The sequence below is a fragment of the Phocoena sinus genome, chromosome 7 (assembly GCF_008692025.1).
Source record: "Phocoena sinus isolate mPhoSin1 chromosome 7, mPhoSin1.pri, whole genome shotgun sequence".
In the NCBI taxonomy this organism is placed as follows: domain Eukaryota; kingdom Metazoa; phylum Chordata; class Mammalia; order Artiodactyla; family Phocoenidae; genus Phocoena; species Phocoena sinus.
The window spans coordinates 12,976,009-12,994,234 of record NC_045769.1 but is presented as its reverse complement, the minus strand read 5'-3'; the positions used below and the strand labels follow the sequence as shown (position 1 = coordinate 12,994,234).

At 39.4% G+C, this 18,226-nt stretch overlaps 1 protein-coding gene across 1 annotated transcript in view; it reads left to right on the top strand.

Annotated features, from left to right (window-relative positions):
• NYAP2 (neuronal tyrosine-phosphorylated phosphoinositide-3-kinase adaptor 2) overlaps positions 1-18,226 on the top strand; it is a 247,373-nt gene that overhangs the window by 94,492 nt on the left and 134,655 nt on the right. Inside the window, exon 2 of the mRNA XM_032638255.1 lies at positions 2,045-2,346. Coding sequence (XP_032494146.1) covers positions 2,045-2,346 — 302 coding nt within the window. The remainder of the gene's footprint in view (positions 1-2,044; positions 2,347-18,226) is intronic.

The following is an 18,226-nucleotide window of genomic DNA, read 5'->3' as shown; positions in this document are numbered from 1 at the left end:
AATCGTCACAAATCAATGACAAATCTTCCCATTCCATCACACCATGATCTCACCTTCACCACACCATTCTGCCTTAAATGCTTACTGATTTTTCACAAACCATTCCATCTGAACTTATTCTAGTTTAATTTTTTGTTGATGTTCTTGAAGAAAGCGCAGAACGTGAAATAGGTGAAAACACTACACGGATTTAGGATACTGACTACTACGATGTGAAAACTTCCACTTAGACATTTGCTTGATTTCATTCATGCTTCTAGGTATCCACTGCTCCAGTTAGTGCACTGATATTTCTTCATATTGCTTTGCAAAGATAGTATATCTAGTACCTGAATATCGACTCATAATACTCAGAAAAAAAAATGAAATAAATATAAAAAGAAAACATTTGTGGTTGAATAGCAAGTTGTGATCAGAATTAAATACCAAAATCAGAGTCACATATTCTTATTGAATCCTTTCTGGCTCTATTCACAAGGGTCATATAATTGTCATAACTCCTTCAGCGAAGGGGGAAAAACAAATATTTACCATGATTTTTCCCACTGGAATGTAAAATGTATGACAAACATTAGAGTCATGAAAGATACAATAAAGAGCCGGCTAAAATTAAGATTAAAAAAAGACCCAAAAAATTTTATATCTGGAAAGGTAGATTCAACAGGCTTCCAAAATTCATATACTCAAAGACACTTTTTTTACTTCATACATGTCTAAGAAAATCAACCCAATATTTCTAACAATTCTTTTTGTTTCCTTTACTGGTGAATGAGCAAAAATGGGGAAAACTCTAGAAAAACCTCTCTTAAAAATTCATATTGACATTCATTTCCTTTTTCTTCATAGAGTCACCATTACTTAATAGAATAGAATGGTGCCCAACAGTCATTTCCTATATGATTAACTGAGCTTCAAGCTGAGAGAGTTTTCTTATATATTTTAAAATTTCTGTTCAAACTTTCCAATGTAAAACTTAAAAACCTTACATTTGGAAACCTTGCATACTCTGAATAGGGCTATCCTAGGATCGGATGAGATTTTAACTCTGGATACATCTCTTTATTAGATGCTGCTATTTGATTCTGTGAGACTAATCTATTAGTAGAACTAAGTTACTAGTGTAACCAAAGGATTCTGGAAACCCGAGAGAGATGAACAATTATTCTGTTGATTTAAGCAAGTATTTTCCCCTTCCTTCCTTCCTTCCTTCCTTCCTTCCTTCCTTCCTTCCTCCCTCCCTCCCTCCCTGCCTCCTTCCCTTCCTTCCTTTACCTCCTCTTCACTTCCTATCTCTCTCTCCCCCCTTGTACTGGTAACAGAACCCCTTTTGTTGTTGTTGTTGTTTTGTTTTTCCCTCTATATTAACTAGGTAAAAGTAAAAAAAAAAAAAGAACTTGATGAAGTGGAGAAGAGTTTCAAATGCTGCCCCCTTGACCTCAGTCATGTGTCAAAAGTCTATGACATATATACACTACTATATATAAAATAGATAACTAATAAGAACATACTGTATAGCACAGGGAACTCTACTTAATACTCTGTAATGGCTTATATGGGAAATGAATCTAAAAAAGCATGGATATATGTATATGGATAACTGATTCACTTTGCTGTACACCTGAAATTAACATTGTAGATCAACTATACTCCAATAAAAATTAAAAAAAAAAAAAAGGCAGTCTACAAGTCATTGTCACAAGGAATTCTTTTTTCCTTTTTAAGCCACGGACAAGATTTACCTGAAAGTAGAGAAAAGCAATTGAAGATGAAATGTGCTACGTGGTAGCTTTTTTTTTTTTTTTCTTTAGAATACTATTTTGAGAGTATGTGGATACCAGGATACCAGAATTTCTGATTCTGATTAAATTGTATTTGCTTTACTGTCATATTGAATGCAAAAGCATAGAATATTTTCATGTTATTGGAAACGTTTCTTCACCAGTGTCAAGTTAAAATGTGGACTATCAACAGTTATAGATATGCTTGTGCCCATGGTCTTGCACATCCTGGCTCACTTGGCGCGGGTTTCGTGTTTCTTTTACAGCATAGGTGGAGAAGTAGGGCGAGGCCACGAAGGAACGTACGTGGGCAAACACTTCCGCATGGGATTCATGACGATGCCCGCTCCTCAGGACAGGCTGCCCCATCCTTGCTCCAGTGGCTTCTCTGTGAGGTCGCAGTCGCTGCACTCGGTCGGGGGCACAGACGATGACAGCAGCTGTAGCTCCCGGAGACAACCACCCCCCAAGCCCAAGAGGGACCCCAGCACCAAGCTGAGCACGTCGTCCGAGACGGTCAACAGCACGGCGGCCAGTAAGAGCGGGAAAGGCCCCGAGCGGAACGAAGGTAAAACCCGCCAGGCCCACTTCACTTAGCAAGAAACTTCAGGCCACGTGTCTGGGTCCGCATACTAACCAGCATCTGCCTTCCTCCCTGGGTCGCATAGTCCTGTCTCCCTCCCCCTGAGTCTTAGAAAAGAGGAATCCAGGGGGGATGGCTATTTATCTGGGTGTTGTCAAATGACACCCAGAAAAATGTATTTAATTTATAGCATCGGAAAAGGAAAGCAATATATGAGTTTTCCAGCTCCCTTTAAGCTTTGAATCATTAGAAAATTATCTTGCCTAGCAATATGTCTAAAATTTATATTTTCTTGCTTTTATTAGTATTATCTATATGATTATAGAAGTATCGTGATCATTGGGGAGCTTTGTAATGCAGGAAAATATAAAGAAGAAAAATTGTACTCATCTTTAGAAATGATCATTTTTTTAACATTTTGCTGTACTTCCTTCCAGTGAATATGAATTTATGCATGTTTGTGTGTACGTTTGTAGTATACACACACGTGTGCACGTATACGTATTAAAGTCTCTACTTCAATCTCTATTCTATTTCTACCTATATTTATATTTTTCCTCAGCCATGAAATACATAAATCAAATATATCTTAGTCTCCTTGCTGGTCTATGATTTAAATTAGGTCGGGTTAACACTATATCTCACCAGCTCTTTAGCCTTGCTTGAATAAATAAGTTTCAGCTTTCCTGAGTTTTTCCTGAGAGTCCCTTGGTGGGAGAGTAGTTGCAAGTGTGTTTTGATACAGGCGCATTCAGATTTTTGTGTTTCAGTTGTGGAAAATGCTTCAGGGTGTCCAGTGCTGCCAGTGGCCAACTTGAGAGCATGGCTCTATGAGTTCCCAAAGTCTTTCTCTTACCCCGTCTGTCCCTGACATTCTCCCCAGTTGGCTTCCCTGAGCGCCCAGTGTTCCAAGTTTCCCAGTAGCTCGCAGCAGAGAGTGGAAGCCAGGTGGTCCTTTCCTCACCTGGGTAGGTTTCTTTGTCACCTGGGCTCGCCAGTCCCTCACAAAAGCTCCCTCATCTTCTGGTCTAATCCTTCTACCGAAGCTCAAACCTAGTCCATGAGATGGGTGCCCAGGAAGCATGTACCGTCTTTTCTAATAGCCTCATCTCTCCTTTCTCCCATATTGGTGTCCAAGTGCCTATTTAGCCAAAAAAAAAAAAAAAAAAGCTTCAGAGTATATTGAAGAATACAAATAAGTGCCTGGAGATGGAGTGAATCCATGCATTCTATAGGGAAAATCTCCACTTATGCTCAGTTTTTTCCTACTTCACATATATGTGAAAATACATCATGAGTGTGTGTTTGTGAGATTATATGTGTGAATAACATGTGTATATGTATATTTACAAAATCGAAATCCTAGTGTATAGAGTTCTGTGTTTTATATTTTCAGTTATTTTCTTGTGACTATTTTCCATGGCATTCAGTTTGTTGGGAAACACCATTTTTAGGAGGGGCATATACATCATGATACTTTATTTAATCATTATCTCTTTGATGAAGTCTTAGGTTGGTTCCAGTTTGTTTTGCTATAATGAATATCACTGCAGTGAAGATGGATGTGTGTCTGTGTGTCTGTTTGTTTGTGTAACTCTATTGTTCCTCTGATGTCTTGGAACAGATTAGAATTCTGAGCCTTTTTACTCATGAGTCAAGGTCGTCAGTATGTCCTTCAACTTGTAACACATTGATGTTTTAGAGACAATTTAGGTGTTTCATTTACTTGTTAATAAACTAAAAGGCTCTAGAGATCTGCCTTCTGTAAATTTTAAATATTGTTCCTAAGTTTCCTCTGCTATTGATATATGGTGCCTTTCATTTCTCTTTATATCCTGTGATCTTGTTTCCAAAAATCACCCCTTTCCTACTTTTACTGCCAGAAAACTGCATAATTATTTACATTAGATTGTTTTCAAAAGCAGGTTACTGGTTTGGAACAGTGGTCTCTGAATGATGAGGGCCTAGAATGATTCAAGAATAAAGAGGAATAAAAGACCCATTGGAAGGGGAGGGGAAAATGAAACAGACAAGGCAAACAGACAGTAAGGAGTGTGTTATCAGGAGTGTAATGCTCCTGGAAACATTCCTGGAAGCAGTGTAATGTATACACTTCCGAATAGCACCCCCCAGGAAGGGGACCTGGGGCATTCAAAGTAGACACATGTGGAAAATCATGATTGTCCCACAGAAGAAACATTTGAGTGGTGATTCAATTGTCTTAAGAATAGAACTTATTACCATTCATCTGAGATGCTGTAGGTAGCTAATTCCTGAAGTAGAGAAGCTCATAATTCTTTCAGATCCCTTCACCATCTAAAGATCTAAGCCTCTAAATAGCTAGTTATCAAACAGAAGACAGCAGCTCTGTTATCTTTATTCCTTCTGAGGACAGAAGAGGAGACAGTGAGTAAATTACAGCAGCAGCAAAGACTTATCTCAGACTTGGAAAACTACTTTATGGTCAGTGAGGCTTATTAAACATTAGGTTCAAGTTCAACATCTTTCCTCAGAAGGACCTCTAAGGATGGGTTGAGAAGGCTTAAGCTGTAGTGCTTCTTTGAGGGTGGCCAGTGGACCAGATGGACTATTAAGATTCAGTGCAGAAATGGTCAACTTCTGTGGAAGAGTGATTCTCAATGCAAATTTCACCTTCTCTTCAGAACACTTAATCAAAAGACAATTGCAAAACTGGATATATTCAAATCTCTTCTACCAACTTATGACTTCAGTAACAGGAGAGAATCAGGGCTCAGTTGAGACATGGGAAAAAATTCTTGAGTCCAAATGCATGCATGCATATGTGTGTACTTAAAGCCAAAATTATATAAATATGTAGATTGCTCTTTTATGAATCCTCAATTCTTTATAATTGTGAGTTAACTGGAGTTCATTACGGAACATATGTTTCCTTTACAATTTTTCTAGCTATCAAAATTATAACAAAGATGAAAAGTGACTTTTATAAATCTTGGTCTGTCTTTTCTTTTTACATTAAATGTCAGCAAAATCAAAATATTGATTCAGTGGCATTAGAATGATTTCCATGGTAACCAGCTTCTATTTAAGTAGGGGCTTATGACTTCCTTGTGGCTAAAAGTAAAAAAGAACTGGACCTGTAGCAAAACAGCTTTTCAGAGTAGGAAAAAAGTAGTTTAGTTATGAATACAACCAAAACTCACATGCCAAGAAAATTGTAATTTAGCTTTTAAAAATTGTAATTCTGTCATATTGAAAATATATATTTACTATTCTATTTTAGGATCTTTTATAATGACACCTTTAAAAACATGTACAGTAGAGAAGATAAATTGATCATAAATATGTGATAAATATTTTAATTGCCCTTTGTATTGCTTCAGTGTGATGCCTGCTTAGTTTGAGGAAAGATCAGATGAAATAATGGGAGTTAACTAGAAAGGAGGAGAGGCCTGAGAAGCTGTGTCTTGTGTAAGATACAGAAAAAGCAGGAACGTGCAAACTCTCATTCTGCGTTCCCACTGCTCAGGTCAACACGTATCCCATTTATCAGTAGCATCATCCCTAGAGATGCTCTGTGGTGCAGGCAAAAGAGGCTGTACTTAGAAGCTACAGAGCAACATTGACTTTGGGCCAGTGACCTAATGAGACTCTTTACCTTTAAAATGATTATAAATCACTGAAAACTGATCATACTGCCTCCCTCACAGGCTTACGACAAGCCAGTGGGCTAATGGCCACAATGGGGCATGATAAAAAGAAATTGCTATACAAATGTAAGTTCATACAATTTTAAATGTGTACTTACTACCTATGAATAGGCTTGAATAACATGAAATTTTAGTTTAGTGTAGAATATATATTAAAAATAAATAGGAGATATAAGGCCTTTATTATGTTGAGGTTGGTTCCCTCTATGCCCACTTTCTGGAGAGTTTTTATCATAAATTGGTGTTGAATATTATCAAAAGCTTTTTCTGCATCTATTGAGATGATCATATGGTTTTTCTTCTTCAATATGTTAATATGGTGTATCACGTTGATTGATTCACGTATATTGAAGAATCCTCGCATCCCTGGGATAAATCCCACTTGATCATGGTGTATGATCCACTTAGTGTGTTGTTGGATTCGGTTTGATAGTATTTTGCTGAGGATTTTTGCGTCTATGTTCATCAGTGATATTGGCGTTTAATTTTCTTTTTTGTGATATTTTTGTCTGGTTTTGGTATTAGGGTGATAGTGCCCTCATAGAATGAGCTTGGGAGTGTTCTTTCCTCTGCAGTTTTTTGGAAGAGTTTCAGAAGGATAGGTGTTAACTCTTCTCTAAATGTTTGATAGAATTTGCCTGTGAAGCCATCTGGTTCTGGACTTTCGTTAGTCGAAAATTTTTAAATCATTGTTTCAATTTCAGTATTTGTGACTAATCTGTTCACATTTATTTCTTCCTGATTCAGTCTTGAAAGGTTATACCCTTCTAAGAATTTATCCATTTCTTCTAGGTTGTCCATTTTTTTGACATATAGTTTACAAAACAGAAACAGACTTACAGATATCGAAAACAAATATATGGTTACCAAAGGGGCAACGAGGATAAATCAGGAGTTTGGAATTAACATACACACATTACTATATATAAGATAAATAACCAACAAGAACCTACTGTATAGCACAGGGAACTCTACTCAATATTCTGTGATAACCTATATGAGAAAAGAATCTGAAAAAGAATGAATATATGTATATGTATCACTGAATCACTTTACTGTACACCTGAAACTAACACAACATTGTAAATCAACTATACTCCAATTAAAATAAGTAGGACAGGAAAAGAAATATATTTAGTATAATGAGGAAAACATTTTTATTAAACTTCAAGTACTTCTAACACTTTAGACTCCTTTAAAAAATTTAAGTATTCTTTTTTCTTTTACTTTTTTAATATATTGGAGTATAGTTGATTAAGGGTATTCTTTTTTTGAAGTATAATTAAGGTATAACATTATGTTAGTTTCAGCTGTATAACACGATTCAATATTTGTATATGTTGCATAATGATCACCACAATAAGTCTAGATAACATCCGTCGCCATACATATCACCTATTTTTTGTGATGAGGACTCTTAAGATCTATTCTCTTAGCTACTTTCAAATATGCAATACAGTATTATTAACTGTATTCACCATGCTGTACATTAAACCCATAGGACTTATTTATTTTATAACTGGAAGTTTGTTCCATTTCACCCATACCTCCCAAACTAAGTATTCTTAACTTTCATTTGTTTTAAGCCATTCTCAACTCGTAATTTATGATAACGCTTCATGATTGTCTTTACAAAACAATGAACTGGGCTAGTTCTCCTGGTTTCGGAGCACAGGCTCCGGACGCGCAGGCTCAGTGGCCATGGCTCACGGGCCCAGCCGCTCCGCAGCATGTGGGATCTTCCCGGACCGGAGCACGAACCCGTGTCCCCTGCATCGGCAGGTGGACTCTCAACCACTGCGCCACCAGGGAAGCCCCTATCTCCTGGTTTCTGATTTCACCTTCTAGAGATGTTTGGTAGAGTTGTATCTATGAATTAAAAATTGGAATACCTGCAGGAACATTTGGAATCTGACTGTCCTCAGAAACTTGAACTGTGTGGTTGAGCCAGAACCAAAGGAAGGCTAAGTTCATTATAGAATCACTGCCTTAAAAACAAAACCAAACACAAATCCCTCTCTCAAGGTTACCAAACAAAGTAGATTACAGCCTTCAGCAATGTTACTTTTCATGCCGCCATTTATTCTGCCAATGCTTTGAGTGCCTACCTGGTCGTACTGGAGATCCGGTGGTGAACAGAAGTGGTCCTTTCTTTCATGTTACTTACAACCAATTTTGTTTCCAACTCTCCTGCTCGGCCTGTTTCCCTCTATCCATATCACAAAGCAAGCACTGATGTACAAGAATCTTTTCTAGAAACCAGAAAATCTGGCATGATAACTACGTGAGCATCCTCCATGTAATTAGTTGTTTAGCTCTGGAAGAAACAGCTTAACACATTTTAATAATGTGGGTTTTTTTTTTTTTTCCTACAAAGAATATTTGTTGCTCTTTCGCTGTTCAGTGCTAACAGTTTAAAGGTGCCTGAATCTGATTTGTACCAATGTACAGCTTCGTAAGCAACCTGTGAGCATTTGAGGAGAGAGGAGGAGAAACAAGTTGATTATGCTTTTTACTGTGGGGAATTTACAGGTTTACCAGGTCAGAATTCCAGTTTGGGAACCTGAATCAGCCCGTCAGGGCCAGCCATAAACTTGATTTTGCTTTCTCGATGACTAGCCCAGATTTCTGACCCTTCCAAGTACTCATATAAAAATTTAACACTTCCCTTTATGACTCAGCATGACATATTAGCAAAACATGGGCTTCAGAGGCAAACAGACACATCAGTGCTGCCAACATTTAATACAGTGTCTCTCACAGCCTCATTTTCCTCATCTGCACAATGAGAATAGCAATCCTGGTCTTAGGTGGTAGGTGGAATCTTGTCCAAGATATTTATTCAGAATTCCCCATTCCTTGGTATAATTCACCCTGGATATTCCCTGGAACTGACAAACCATCAGTGGCCTGAAGATGGAAGGGGCCATGTGGCATGGAATGTGGGCACTCTCTAACAGCCGAGAGTAGTCTCTGGCTAAAAGCCAGCAAGGAAACAGGGATTTCAGTTCTATAACTACAAGGATCTGAATTCTGCCAACAAGAATGGGCTTAGAAGTGAATTTTCTTCCAGAACCTCCAGACGAGGACCTGGACTGGCTGCCACCTTGACTTCAGCCTGAGCAGAGAACCCAGCCTTATGGGTTCTGGCCATGCCAAGACTTCTGATCTATAAGAACTGTGAGCTAATAGAGTGGTATTGATTTTTAAGCTGCTCCATTTATGATAACTTGTTACACAGCAATGGAAAAGTAATCCATTTGACCAATTTGGAGGCAAAAAAAGTGGGGCAAAATCCATTAGCAAAGCACATAGCTGAGAGCCTGAAGAATAGCAGATTCTCAGCACCCTCGCTGCCCTTCCTCTCAGCACTGGGCTGTATTTTCGGATAGCAGAGGGTAGTTAAGACACTGCTGGTAGTGTTCCAGATTTCCTGGACCAGACCTTGAAAGTGAATGAGATGATAGAAGCTCAGAAAATGCCGACATATTCGGCCTCTCGAGTATCTGCTTAGCTCTTTCTGAATTTGTTTGGATCTTGTCTTGAGAGGGTATGTCCTTTCTCGCCAACAGTGTTTGTTGTTTCAAAGGGCTCAGCGCTGGCTTTTCAGTGGTGTTTTCAATGACCCATTTAAATGACTGCAACTTGCAGGCTTAGTGCCTTTTTTCACATAACAAGTGGCACTTGTACGTCACAGTGTGCTTTCTAGAAGTGTTCAAAGCCCCATTTAGCACCACACTAATAAAACACAAGGGAAGTGGGAACAAGCTCTCAAAATTTCCATCGTTTTGGCATTGGGTAATGTTCTAGTGTTTTGTTTTACGGGATGAGACATGGGGAATTGTCATCGAAGGCCCACATTCCTGGGTTTCACTTTCCAGGTTGACAGAATCAGAAGCTGCTAGGCTTCCTGGTGTAAAAGCCATCTGTCATACCAGGCTGCTCAGACGGAGACAGAGCTGTACATCTAGTGTGTGATCTTTTCCTAATGTACCCTGGGACCTATGAATAAAACCGTTTGTAAGTCAAATCATCTTTCTCTTGGTCCTGGCCATGGCTATTGATTCTAGTCCAAAGAACTCCCCTGCCTCTATATGGTCTCACTCAACACCCTTTTAGTAGCAATCTGGATTTGGCCTCATTTGTCTCAGTGTCTTAGATTCATAAGAGAATTTTTATCCATGTTGTTTGGCACAGATGGATTCTTCCATGAGAAACCAATAAGCTCAAACTTCCCGAGTGTCTGTTGTGATCAGGGCATTAACTGTGAAGGTATTCTATTGCTGTACAAGTTGACACAAATTTTGTGGCTTAAAATAATACACCTTGATTATTTCACAGTCTCTGAGAGTCAGGAATCTTCTCAGGGTCTCCCAAAGCTGCAATCCAGGTGCCAGCTGGGGTTGGAGTCTTGTCTGAGGCACAGGGTCCTTTCTTGCTCATGTGGGTGTTGGCAGAATTTATTTCCTTGTGGTTGTAGAACACATGACATCTTACTTCTTCAAGGACGGAAGGAGAAAGTGTCTCTCTCCCTTCAGGGAAGGCCTACAGGTTCTCTTAAAGATCTAACCCAGGATAACCTCCCTTCTGATAAAAGCAGAGTCAACTGATTAGGAACCTTAATTACAGTAGGAAAATCCTTTCACCTTTTTCCATATACTGTTAGTCATGGGAATAAGATACCATCATATTCACAGTGCTGCTTGCACTCAAGGAAAGGGAATCATACAGGGTATAGGAGTCTTGTGGACCAGCCTAGAATTCTGCCCACTTGGGGTGATATAAAGGAAAATATGCATATATTGCTTTCCCAGGAACTATCTAACTGTCTAGTTAGATACTTAAGAAGTCAACTAGTGGAAAGTTAATTAGCAATGCGAAAAGCAAACTATAATTCAATGGAATAATGTAAATACCACAAGACATCTAAATAATTGGTAAATAAAAAGGGCAAAATATAACTCCCTTCCCCATTTCTCTGTCTTTCCTTTTATCCAAATAAAAGAAGTCATCCCTGCTGCAAAATGCCTGAATTATTATTTTTGAGTTGAAAGTGAGAAAATCTCATTTCTCTTGGCCTCAGCCTTACCAAAGGCTCATGGAAGTCTTTCTCATGGAAGACATGAGAAAATATACTCCTCAGTCTGGCAGCTCCCAGGCCAAAGGAATTCTGGAACATAAAGATCTAAGTAAATTATTGACACCAAAATGGTGCAAATATGAAAAATTGTAGTGTGTGTAAATGTCAGTCTACTTGATCCTCACTGCCGATTTTCCCAGCTGGTGAGCTCTTTTGTTGACCCAGTGGTCTAGCTTGACCCAGCACAGTTACTGTCCCCTAAAACACCTGATGGATGTGGGCTAGATAATGCACAGCATGTTTGATGTGGTGAGGATGCTCCCCAGGGCTTTGGCCTGTTGATTCCTCCAGGACCCCAGTATTGTAGGGATTAGCGGCAGTAATTCATACTAAGTACCTTCCTGTCCTCTGTCTACCTGTTGAGTAGCATTTTGATGACAACATGAGACTGTGTGTTCCTAAATTATGCAACTTCTGAATTGCAACAATATCATCAATTTCCAGTTATGGGTAAATAGACAGAAAGCATATGTCCTCAAATGAAGAAGAAAGTACTAAATGTAATCCTCATCGCAACTTTCCTCATGGTCCCTGTTTTTGTTGGGCCTCAAACTTGGATAGAGATTTATCTCTTCTATGCATTTATACTGAAGCATTAGGAAGTAATATAGTAAATTCTTAAATTACTAATTACTAATATTTTGTAAGGAAAGTGAAGGAAAGGAGTTGATAGCCTGCCTTTCTTAAATGGTCTCTACCTCCTTTAGCTCTCTTCTCTACAAAACTGTCACCTCTCCTCTGTTTCTCTAGACGTCAGTCTGGCCACTGAACCCTGAAGCTGAGAACGTCATCCCTAGAAGGCAATTCAGAGCCTCCTTGCACTTAAATAAGCATGTTCCCTGGGAGTTAAGCCAGCCCTTTCCCTATCTTTCCAACCTCAGTCAGTATCCTTCTGAGGGTATTCCTGATAAAAACATCTTCTCCCATTTGGTTACATAAAGCATTTGATATTTTACCAAACAAGTTAAAATGTAATTTTTGTTTTTAAAATTGGCATAATCTCCTTTATATCTATACTGTCCGCTTCATAGATTTAACAGTAATGGGAAGGAGTCTTTCCAGTGGGTGAACTTTGCTCAGGGCATGCTGGAAATTGGATTAGCTCATTTCAGAGGAATCCAACCTTGACTGCTAATCTTACCTACCTCTAACCTTGACCCAGTGGCCTCTTCAGCCACTGTCCTGCATGTCTCCTTCCTTGTTCAGCCAGGTTCTAAAAGGCCTTCTGCATGTCCTTGCTCCATGTCCGCAATGCTCATTGCACCAGATCCTCACTTTATTACCGACTCCATCTTCACTGTGCCACTGAATCCAGTCTTGGTTCCCATCTCAGTGGCTGCCTGCTATGCCCATCCTTTGCTGTTTCTCTTCAGCATTTTAGACTATTGATCGCTCCCATATTTCCTAAATCCTCAATTCCTCTGTTTTTCATGCACGGCTCTCTACTGGTTTTCTTTCTCTGACTGCTCTCTAAATCTCTTTGAGGGTATCTCTCTCTTTTTTTTTTTTTTTGTTCGTGGGCCTCTCACTGTTGTGGCCTCTCCCATTGCAGAGCACAGGCTCCGGACGCGCAGGCTCAGCGGCCATGGCTCACGGGCCCAGCCTCTCCACAGCATGTGGGATCTTCCCGGACCGGGGCACGAACCCGTGTCCCTGCATCGGCAGGCAGACTCTCAACCACTGCGCCACCAGGGAAGCCCATCTTTGAGGGTATCTCTTGTTCTGCCTGATTCTTAAATGATGATGTCTCCAGACTCTGTCCTTGGCTCTTACCTTCTATTCTATATTTGTTGAATAAGTAAGTGATGAATTCTACACGCTCTCCAAATGTCTGACTGCATCTCTGGACCCACATCTGTCTGTAGATGTCACAGACTCTCCAAACTCATCATATCTACATTGACCCAGCAGTTTCCTCGATGTGTCCTATCCTGAAACTCAGTTTAGAAAAGCAAGAGCTTTATCAGATTGCTCTCCTGACATCTACTCAGTTATTAAGAGTAGCCAGTTCTGCCCCTCATACCTCTTCTGTCTGACCCTCTCCATCATTTGCACTCTTGCTCTCCTATCTCAGACCATCATCATTTCTCACCTGGACAACTGCTTGGGCACCTCATGGGTCTCCTTTCCTGCAGTGTCACCTTCTCACATCCATCCTTTTTACTACCTCCAGAGAGGATTTTCTCACATGCATGCCTGATCATAGCACTATTCAGCTCGTGATTTCATCAGCTCATGGCCTGTTCCTTATTTACCCGATAAAAGCACAACACTTTAGCATAACCTTCATCATCTGGCCCCCTGCCAGTCCCCAGAGCCACATCTCCCACCATTCATGCCTCTTGTAGCATTCCCAAACTATATAATTTTCTCTGAACAAGGCAAAATTATTCCTGCCTCTGTGCCCTTGTGTGTGAAATCCCGTCTTTCTGGAACGCCTTCTCCAAATTAGTTTCTATGGCAAATTTCCACTCATATATCAAGATACCAGTGTAACTGCTACCTTCTCTGTGACAATGTATATAAACACATTTTTTCTGTGTGTACTTTGTGTATAACTCCAGTATATCTATTGTTATATGTTATTCTAAGTATTTGCCTAATTTTTGTATCCTAATGAGTCTAAACACTCCTTAGAAATGTGGACCTTTTCTTATTGTCTTTGCACCTTCAATGCCTACCACAGAGTAGGGCTTAATATTAAGGTAAAGTTGAAGGAGTACATTTTTAATAACATGCTATTTCATAAATGAGTCTTCCAGGAGGCTAATTGGTACGAAGAGTCGTTGTACTTTCAAGCATCTTTAACGTAGAAAGAAGTTTAGGCATTTGGAGAGCTTAGAGGAAAAGCACAGTGATTCGTGATCCTCAGGGAGCAAGTACCTCGGCCATCCATCTACACTTCAGACCCAGCTTTGTGTACGATACAGTAACCAGTCTGAATGAGTTAAAAGATGAGATGGTTCTCCTTGCTCCTAGGTTTGTAAAACCTTATAATATACTTCCTCCATTGTTTTACATTTCTGAATCTTGGTAGGTACACAAATTAATTATGGGCAGTGGCGAAGAATACTGTTGAGAAGCTGTAATATGTTATTGTCACCATGTACCCTTTAGTTTATCTTCATATTATAAATCAAAAATGTTCTGCCTGTGCCCTTCAGATAAAGTTTAAAAAATCAAGTTTCTCAAGACGCAATAGAGAACTGAGATTTCTTTCCCTTAAATGACTTTTGGAAGGTGTTTTCATCTTTCCTATCCTTAAATATTTTGGGATTTCCCTTAGCCGTTTACGTTATAGTCTTAGAGGCCAGGTATGTTGTTCCAGATTAATTCTGTTTTTCCATTCTGTAGGCATCTATCTTCTGAGCAGTTCTTCACTCTATTGTGAGGCAGAGTATGTAAAGCCATTTTTTTTAAGGCAGAGTGACGGCATGTGTGCATAAATCTTGCCTTTAATTGACCTCGACAAAGCACATACTTATTGCAGAACGAGTGCTTTGACTTTATGGCCCTGTGTCTGTACTGAAAGTTTCTATAATATGTATTGCTTTCTACATTTTTTCTTGTTAAGTAGGAGGGTAGTGATTTAAGACAAGCTCTTTTAAATTTTTTTTGCTATTAATGTGTATTAAATTAAGTTGATTATATGGAGCAGAACATGGGAACACATTGCCCTTTGGAAATCTCTGCTTTCTGACAACTCCATCTAATGAGAACAGCTGAAACCTAAGAAGAATAAAAAAAAAGCTTAGGAGAGCCAAACTCCTTCTCTCACTAAGGCTTGTGGATTTTATAGCATATCAATTACAAGGCTTTGTTTTTTTTTTTTTTTTGTAAACTTGGTAGGTATAAATTTGTTACTAGGAGCAATGAATAAGCCTGGAAAAAGGAAAAGCAAGGACTGTTTTACTGATACTAAGGGGAGAGAAACAAAATTTAAAGAATTTATCTATTTCGTATCAAGTCAAAGAGCATCAAAAGGCCTTGATTATAATTAGCCTCGTTTTACTTTCAGTGTTAGTGTGAGAGCCCTGAGGATGTCATTCGTAAACAATTATTTATTATGTGCCATGTGCCAGGCGCTGTGCTAGGTAATAGGGGAACGGACAAATATGTTATCTTCCCTAAAAAACTACAACCCAGGGAGGGCCACTGATAATTAAACAGACAGTCACAGTGAAGTGCGAGCAGTTTCCTTGAGGGGGGAGGTACAGGGCCCATGGTGTGAGCATAGATCAAGGGCACCTACCCCAACTGGAAGAGTCAGGGATGGATTCTCAGAGGAAGTATCATAAACTGCTGAAAATAAGGGTGCAAGATATTTTAGAAATATTCTGTATGAAAATACTTAAAATGAAAAAGTGTATTGCAACTGAATGAGAATGTCCTTCTTCCTCCAGAAAATGTGGCAAAGCAAACTGAGTTACATCCTTGTAGTTCTAAATAACCAAAGTTCTACTCTCCATATATAATCTTTATTTGGGGACTTCAGATGTTTATTTTATCTTGTAGAATCCTCCATCTCTGTGAGATGTGAAGGACTGGGTTATCTTTAAGAGAAAGCTAAGCGTAGACAGAGATGAAATTCAAATTGAGATACTCACTTCACAGAATAAATAGACCTTGTTGCACCCATATGTGAAATAGAAACAAGAGACATGAAAATTAGACCTGTCTTATTTTTATGTATTTCAATTTTATTTCCTTTCTCCTAACTGTGACTAGATAATTTGGCCATGATTGTTTACATGACATATAAGCTTGGGGGATAAAAGGAAATGTATGCTCTATCTATGTGCCATTAGATCAGAGAAGCCAGAGCCATGTAGATCTGTCCCTTAGCTGGGATGCTTTATCCTATTCCTAACCAAAAATTAGATTTCAGTGGCTGCGGAAATCTTTGTTTTAGCAATGTGTACACACCAGCTTGATAGTGAATACTGGATTAAATATAAAATTAATTGCCACATTCAAAAAATAACCAAGTAGGAAGTTGTTGATTTGGTCAAAGTGGTAAAACGAATTTGAAAGTGTTGAGACAACATTCTTATATGGTTGTAGAGGAAAAGCTATGTCTTTAGGGCTGAACATAGAGTGACGAACAACTTTTGTAATTTGTAGTTTAGGACTAGTGGAAGGATTACCGTCTCTCTCAGTCCCCAAAGGATATGGCAATGCTGTCTATAGCCACTGAAAACAAGTTAAATTCCCCCATTATGGGCCAGTATGTTCAGAGAGGCAGCTGCTTGTGACCTGTGAGACTGTTCCTTCAACAAATATTTATTGAGTACCTACTATGTGCCAGGTACTGTTCTGTGAGTTTGAGATACATCTATGAGCAAATTTTTGAAAAAGATACGTGACCTTTGAAGTGTTTATATTCTAGCAGGAGTAAGCAATTGATAAACATTAGACATAATAAATCCATAAATTGGCTAGTATGTTGGAATGTTATAAGTGCTATGGGAGAAAGAAAAATCTAGAGCAAGGCAAAGAGATCCAAAAGGCTCAGGCACATTTAAGAAGAGAGGGCAGAAAAGACTTCATCCTGATATTTGAGTTAAGATATTGGATCAGTCTAGATCCAATCAGGAGAGAAAAACCATGCAGTTATTTGAACAGGGAATGTTTACTGTGAAGAATCATTAACTATAACTAAAGTAATGGATCAGGTATTAAGAAGTCAAGAAGACTGCAAAGACTACAGGAATTGAAGATATTAGGAACAGCCACTGGTCCCAGGGCTGAGAAAGAGTACCTCCCAACCTGCGTGAGATCCATGCCTTGTTGGGAGGCATAGTTGTGGATTATTGGATGGCAGAGGCATCACTGTGGTGGAGCAGTGCTCTTGCTGGAAATCCATCCTTTGGAACTTGCCGAAAAATCACGCTTTAAGGTGCTGCGGAAAACTACTCACAGGATTTTCTCATCAGAGGTACTCCACTACCTGGGGTTGGGGTTACTGCAGGCAGCTGATTGTTTCTGGGTGCTTCAGGAGCCAAGTGCTTCTGAAGCTGCCTGCTTTGCAGGGCAGGAGTTAGATATGGAAAAGCCACCTGCATTGCAGGAGCTTGGCTAGTAAGCCCTGGAACCAGGAAGTAAAACCCTTTTGTGTTGTAACGTCTCTCCAGCATCCTCTACAAACAAAGCTTAACATTGTGCCAGATGGCCCAGGAGCAAATATTTAAAGGCCCCAGATCCCTTGTCACAAACAAGCAAAGAGGATGCATTTGGAAGTGAGAGACACTTAGTTGATAACTCACATGGACAGTGGGGAGGTAAGGATGTGATCTGGGGGGGAATCTTGAGACCTCCACTGTTCCGGGTGGAGAGAACAGTTGCTGCAAAGACCCAAAGGCAGGAGGTGTATAGGAAGGAATTCAGTTGGGGATGGGGAACATTGTGGGTAAAAAAGGACAAGACCAGGAAGTGAGGTCAGAAAGGAAAAGAAGGTAAGACCCTGTAGAATCTTCCTTGTAGGCCAGCTTAGGGCATGGCATCCAAGGGAGCCATTGCAGGCGATGGAGCAAAAGAGTGGCAGGGTGTATTTGTAAAGAATCTTTGTGGTGACTGCGGTGAGGATAGACTCATAGGGGGCAGATATAGAATCAGGAAGACCAGGCAGGTGGCTACTGTAGTCATACAGATGGGAGAGGATAAGTGATTAGACCAAGGTAGAAGTGGAATTGGTGAGAAATAGAAAAGTATTCCCTTTTTGGTTGGAACGGTTACTCAAAATCCTACCCCCATTCCTTCCTTACTAGGCCTATAGATATAAATGTAGATATAGATCTGGATGTAGATATAGATACGGATGTAGATATAGATATCTAGAAACATTTAGGGTATACTTGTCCTATGTGTGAAAACGTTTCCTTGAGAAAAGGATGCTAGCACTCCATATAGATGAAACCTCATTAAATGTGTGCTGTTGATTGCATTTACATTTTTTTCTTGAAACCTGATATGTTGTATGCCAAGAATGAGTTTCAGTGAAAGATCTATAGGTGGTTAAATTATAAACATAGCACAC